At 40.8% G+C, this 6739-nt stretch overlaps 1 protein-coding gene across 1 annotated transcript in view; it reads left to right on the top strand.

Annotated features, from left to right (window-relative positions):
* The first annotated feature begins 1798 nt into the window (after positions 1–1798).
* Positions 1799–6739, top strand: part of LOC108794877 (cGMP-dependent protein kinase 2-like) — a 70466-nt gene continuing 65525 nt past the window's right edge. Inside the window, exons 1-2 of the mRNA XM_018566009.1 lie at positions 1799–1863; positions 2580–2681. Coding sequence (XP_018421511.1) covers positions 2593–2681 — 89 coding nt within the window. The 5' untranslated portion in view covers positions 1799–1863; positions 2580–2592. The remainder of the gene's footprint in view (positions 1864–2579; positions 2682–6739) is intronic.

Here is a 6739-nt window from a genome sequence, read left to right as displayed (position 1 = left end):
GAGAGAGAAAGAGAGGAGGTTTACCGTGTTTCCCCGAAAATAAGACAGTGTGTTATATATATATACGTGTGTATTTTATGAACATTTTTAACACATCAATTTTTATATGATCATGGTTCATGCACAAAGTGTATGATTTTTTGCCATATTTAGACATATACAGTACTTAACCATATGGCTGCCCAACACTTGTTTTGTTTGGCTGTTGACATCAATAGTTTTTCCCATATTCCCTTTGCATGATTATCTATAAGTCATAGAATAATAATATAAACCATGTCTAGAACAGCTTTAAATGCTAGTCACCCTGAATGTGGACCCCTTCGTAAGAGACTCACACTTGGACAATTCCATATGTACATTGTAAAGGGTAGGATCCATGTACAATTTGGTTCAATTGATATGATACTTGTTATAGTATAATTAGATTGCTTTTGTGGCATTAAAAAGCAAAAAACAAAACACTGAAAGTACTTGTAGAAATTACAATTTGGAGCTCAGTTTTATTTATTGAAGTGGCATGAGTACTGTGTCACAGTCTTTGTCAGGTAGCCTACCCAATTAAGGTCCCTGCCCTAAATCTTTGTAAACCACTGTATTCCTATCACTTAAAAAAAAAGGCTCAGATTGAGCTGCACATTGTTCTTTCACTAGAACAGTGGTTCTCATTCTGTGTAAACTCGGGACCCACATTTGTCCTTGGTCATTAAGTGGCGACCCATGTTGCACCGCACTGGAACGCACAGCATTTCGGTACTACATGTGGACTGTGGACGGGAGGTGCGTTTGGGGTGCCATTCAAATGAATTCAGGGCTTGTTCACACCATGTCCAGACCAGAACAGTTTGTTCCCGGACCAAAAAAGCATCCCAATGTATCACTACGGTATTTCTAGGCTTTGTTCACACCAGAGCAGTCCGTTCTGGACCAAGCAAAAAAATACTGCTCATCTCATTTTCTCTGGCCTGGAATGTAATGAAATGCATTAAAACATACAAACGCATGCAAATGTGATGGAACGCACCGGTAAGCCCATTTTAAGCTTTAAAAAAAATTGCTGTAAAAACGTGGCAAAAGTATGTTGAGACCTGTAGTTAACAGCTGAGGAGTCTCCATTTTGTCTAGTTTAGTCTTAGGCTGGGCACACACCTTACAAGCATCGCAAGACTTTTGTCTTGCGATGGTTGTAAGGTACTTAAAAAAACGTACGATCTGCCCATCTTGGACAGGCAGATCGTACTTGCGATGATCGCAAGCCACGCCCCCTGAGGGGCAGGCTTCCGATGACCGCAATGCTGAACGGGCAGTGTGCGCTTGCGCACACCGGCCCATCCGGCTTTTATCGTATGAACATGCTACACACCCGTCGAACATCGTACGATGCTCGGCGGGTTTTCGAACATGTTCGTAAGTTAAAAGTCGTGCGACCTTACAGTAGTAGAGGTCGCACGGCTTCCACACACCTTACGATAATCGTACGATCGCGGGATTTCCTGCGATTATCGTACGATTATTGCAAGGTGTGTGGAGACCTTTATGTACAACCTTTGTAGTGTTGAGTTTTGCAATTGGACGGCAGTTTTAGAAGAGTTAATAGCTCAAGGATGTGGAATCAAATGCATGCAAATTGTTATGCAATTAGAGTTTTATTACCAGTTCTTGTGTGCTGCTGACAAATGAAATTCTCCCCACTGCGTTGCCCTCATTTGATCAATAATAGGATGATTGAAGGACATGAAACATAGCTAATGAAATGTCCGCTGCCTGATTTCTCACTCTTTTCTTCTCTTCAAGTGAAGATGTCCGTTCCGCCAACATCATAGCCGATGAGGATGACACGCATTGCCTTGTCGTTGACAGAGAGTGAGTATTTTACTGTTTGCTAAAGCTAAAAGTAATCTGACACAGTTCATTATAACACATTATAACATATTTAAAAAGTGTAAACATTTTTTTTTTTTATCAGTGAACAAACTAAGCCCAAACTACCTGCATATAGCATGGGGTTTTATGTGAAACAGCTGTTGGGAGGGCATCATTTCTTATTCAGTTTGCTGGGTTATGAAATAAAAATTAAAAAAAAAGTTAAGTGTAGCTCTTCTGAAGTGAAGAAATGCAGGTCATATACACAGTGCTTTTCATTTAATGCTGAACTCCAGATATAAAGATGAAGTACAGGAGCTATTTTATGTGCCAAAGGTTCCGTATTCCTGCCTAGTTGTGCCTCAGATTTACATAGCCTGTCACAAAGCATAGCAAGCCTGGTGACCTGACTTTTCTCTGCTCTCAATGGCCATACACTGCTTTATTTTTTTTCATTCAACCTGCAGGCTGAAAGAAACAAAATAGTGCAGATTCCTCCATCAACGTTATGACCGCGTTGATCGAGAAATCACCGCTGTTTCTTTTGTATAAGGCCACATATACCCTCAGCTGTCTATATCTCTGGTTCTGCAGATTGCTTTAGCATATAGTTTTCAGTGAGGGTAACAGCTGCATTTGTAATTTATAGCCAGGCTTGTGATAGTTTTTTTTTTAATGCCTTCATTTTTACTTTTATTTTTGTTTTTCATGACCAGCACTTTTAATCAGATGGTTGGAACCTACCAGGAGCTACAGACATATTTGCGGGAGTATGTGTTCCAGCTGGCACTTAGTGACCACGACCGAAGAAATGCCAGGTACTCTTTCATATGACAATCTTAATATGAAATAATAAATAGCCATGATTAGAGGAAACTTTCTAAAGGTTAGTTGAAGCTTCAGTTTGTATTACTGTATTGCAGTCGGGCTGCATAAACAGTAATAGATATGGGCATCTTTTTATAAAAACTAGTCTGCAACGGTTAACAGGAGATCCAGAGCACTGCTAATCACAGAATGCAGTGGTCCAGGACTCCAGCAGTTTGGCACACCCCTTGCTCAGTACGCCAATCAATAGAACTCATGTTCTCCGAGCAGGCTGCCAGCAGAGGGCATTTTAACCCTAGCCGCAGCACACTAGTTTATTAAAAATATTTTTAAAAGACTCCCGTATCTATTTCTGTTTATGCTGCCTGACTGCATTACAGTTACATAAAACTGAAGGTTTAATTTGGCTTTAAACACACCACATATTGGGTCTAATTTAGTTCTGCACTTTAAAAGCAAGCATAGTGTTGTGAGTTATATACCATTTGACTGGACCAGTTTTACTGTCGAGATCCAACCTGCTGGCTGATTGACAGCAGGCTATGCCTATCAAGAGGTAGAGCCAGCTATGTCCAACAACCCCCCCTCCCATCCGTCCCCTCCAGTCATCGCTGGAGGATCGGAGAGGGGAGGGAATCCCTGTGTCAGTTACCGCTCTCTGCAGGGAGATGAACGGGAGGTGAGCGAGCGACGGTATGTGTTCGCTCACTTCACGATCAATGGAGCCGATGAGTGACAGTTTCAATGTCGCACGTTGGTTTTAACTATGGGGGCAAGTGTAATTCAATCACCCCATAGTTCTCCTTTAAAGGCCTTAAAAGGTTTTTAACTACTTGTACAGCTGCCATGTTTGTTATGTCTTTACAGTGGATGTCAAACTGAACAATGAACTACTGTACTCTTTTGAAAAATGTAAACAAAAATTCCTGTTTCTGTGTTATCTCAAAGTGCCCTGCTAGTTCCTGTCTTGATATTACAGAATAATTAGCGTCTATGTTGCAGAGATAGGAGAGTAGGTGGGTTTGAATAGTTTAGCAAAAGGCAACTGGGCAAGGCTGACACCACTTAATCTACAAAAATGCTGTGTGTTGTCAGCCCACAACATAACTTAGGAACTGAATGCATTTCTGGCAGATAAACAGGTATTTTCCTGTACTTGCAGTGTCTTTAAAGGGATAAAACATGGGGAAATGTATATGTATTGATAAGATGTACTGCATATTTTGCCCTGACATACACTTTAAGCCTGCAGAGATCACTGTAAACACCCAAAGATGACAGAGCTTGCAGGTGCATTCAGCACCCAGTGTGAGCTGTGCACTGATGGACGCATTTATGAAATACATATTTTTTGCTATATTGCATGAGGCATGTATAAACTGCAGCTGAGGCTTGTGGATTTCAACTTTTACAGCAAAATAAATATAATGTAAACATATGGTAAATTGCCAGCATAGCTATGAAAGTAAACATTAATAATCACAATGGCAGTGTATACAGCAGGTTTCCTGCCTGCCAAACAGAGGGTCATCAAGAAGGTTACAACAATTTTAATGGAATCCCATTTTCTGCCATGCAGATAATTATATTTCACACCCCATATTTGGGACTGAGGTAAATGGACAAAATTGGCTTTTTCAATCGCCACCAACTAATTTTTATTTGCATTGCTACCCATAAATGTGATTAAACGTGTCTGAGCAGCATTAAAAATTCATTGCTCAATGCCCTGCGTCCAGTAACATGGCAACAAACTCCATCTCCTCTCCTCTTTAATGCATGAATAAGTGCTCTTTTCAGGCCAAGCAGGTTGTATTAAATTGTGTCACAAGTGAAGTGTTTATTAACAGGCATTGGGCTTCTCATTAAATCTCATCAGATATATTATTAAAGTACAAGCTGATTCAGGAAGAGAACTTTGTATCATAAAAAGAAAACATTTACAGAATAAAACTAAGTATTGAGTAGGCACACTGGCTTTAACTGATGCAGACACCAAAGCATGCCGAGAGTGTACACTAAGCCGTATATATGTAGGTCAATGTATGCTGTATAGACGTTTACGAGCAGTAAGATAAGAAACCATTATTGCAGGAAAGGCACAGTATGCCTTTTCTGAAATAAAAAGGCATTCCTGTTTGCATTTTGTTAAGTAACATTTTACTTTAAACCAGTGGTGTAACCTGAGTTACAGTCATCTTTGATATTGAATGGAACCTCTGCAAGATTTTGCTGATTGGCGACCACAACTTTGTCCCTACAAATCATCTACATCACCTTTTCTGTCTGCTCCAGTTTTGATAAATTCCCTTCTATGTATGTTATGACTTTCAGGGCTAGTTCACACCAGTTCCAGTGCGTTCCGGCCCGATTCATGCTGGAACGCACTGGATCGCATCCCGGCCGCCTCACTGCATTCTGGGGTGGGAGGGTTGCATTAAAGTCAATGGCAACGCAGGTACGCCCCCCGGCCGCCGTGTGATCTCAGGAACACATGGCAAATCAATGTCAGTGTTCTGGTCTCTCTGGGCCCCCCCAAACTGGCGGAACACCAGGGCCCGGTCGCAAATGCGACTGATGCAGCCCTGGTAGTTTCGCCAGTGCCGCTATCTGCGTTTAGTATTGGGTCATTTTCACGAGTACGAGTGCTTGTGAAAATGCCCAGTATTGGCACAGGTGCATCCCTACTTAATACAGGTGAAACTCGAAAAAATTAGAATATCGTGCAAAAGTTAATTTATTTCACTAATGCAACTTAAAAGGTGAAACTAATATATGAGATAGACTCATTACATGCAAAGCAAGATAGTTCAAGCCGTGATTTGTCATAATTGTGATGATTATGGCTTACAGCAGTGGTTCTCAACCTGGGGGTCGAATGACGATTTGCCAGGGGTCGCCTAGCGGCTTCCGCCACCCAGGAGAGAAGCACTTGCTCTGCTCTTTTTTTTTCTGACATCGGGCCCGCTGTCAGTCAGAAAAAGAAAAAAAACGTTCTCATCATGCAGACTAAACCTTTCCAGGAGATTTTTTTTTCAAAGTACTTTTTTTAAAAGTAAACCTGCCGCTCCGTGTGCACAGTGAGAGGCGATAGCAGTCTTCCCCTCTCACCTGTCACAGAAGTTCCAGAAATGAATTTTTGCACGATATTCTAATTTTTCGAGTTTCACCTGTATAATGTATTGCTGGGACTTGCAGTCCTGCATAGTTGGTTGTATTCAGCATTGCTGTATAATCATTATACACCTATGCAGCACACCACCAGCTATACATCGGAACTCTCGGAAGACCCGGAAGCCGGCGGAGAGGTGAGTAACGTTCAAAAGAATTTTGATCGATCAAAAAAATTAACGATTAATCGAGGGATTAATCGTTACTTTCCGCAGCCCTAATATATATGTATATATACATGCATACATACATACAGAATCTTTTAATGCAATAGCAGTAGACTCAGGACACTGCAACGCAAATAGACTCAGGACTCTGGAACGCAAATAGATTCAGGACTCTGCACCGCAAATAGATTCAGGACTCTGCAACGCAAATAGATTCAGGACTCTGCCCCTCAATGGACTCAGAACTATTTATTTAACTATAACATTTAATCATTATTTAGTTAATTAAATATTAATTATTTATTAAACATTAATTTTTTCATTACATGTTTAATTTTCCTGCTGTCCTGATCCAGATATTTTCATGCAAACAATTAGGGGGGTGGCATTGGTTTTTATTCCAGTAAACTACAGTCATTTTCAATATTAGTAAAATCTCTAATTCTGGCAGAGCAGCCCTCAGTGAGCAGAAGCATGTCATCTCCTACATTTTCAGCATGAGGATCTCTGGATTGGTGGTACAGCGGTCAGTATAATGTATGTAATTATACTCTTCTCCCTCCAATACAGAGACTTTTACAGCCTGGAATGCCTCTTTAGGCCTTTCAGTACTTGGAATGTATGTGCCGGCAAGCTTTTCATATGGCCCACAGATATCACAAATATTGTAGGTGAGCAGTGCAAGAAAGAGCAGTATGTCACAGACTTCA

Source organism: Nanorana parkeri, unplaced genomic scaffold (assembly GCF_000935625.1).
Source record: "Nanorana parkeri isolate BGI_ZX_2015 unplaced genomic scaffold, ASM93562v1 scaffold908, whole genome shotgun sequence".
NCBI lineage: Eukaryota > Metazoa > Chordata > Amphibia > Anura > Dicroglossidae > Nanorana > Nanorana parkeri.
Note: the sequence above shows the minus strand (reverse complement) of the source record. Positions and strands in the feature narration are given on the sequence as shown.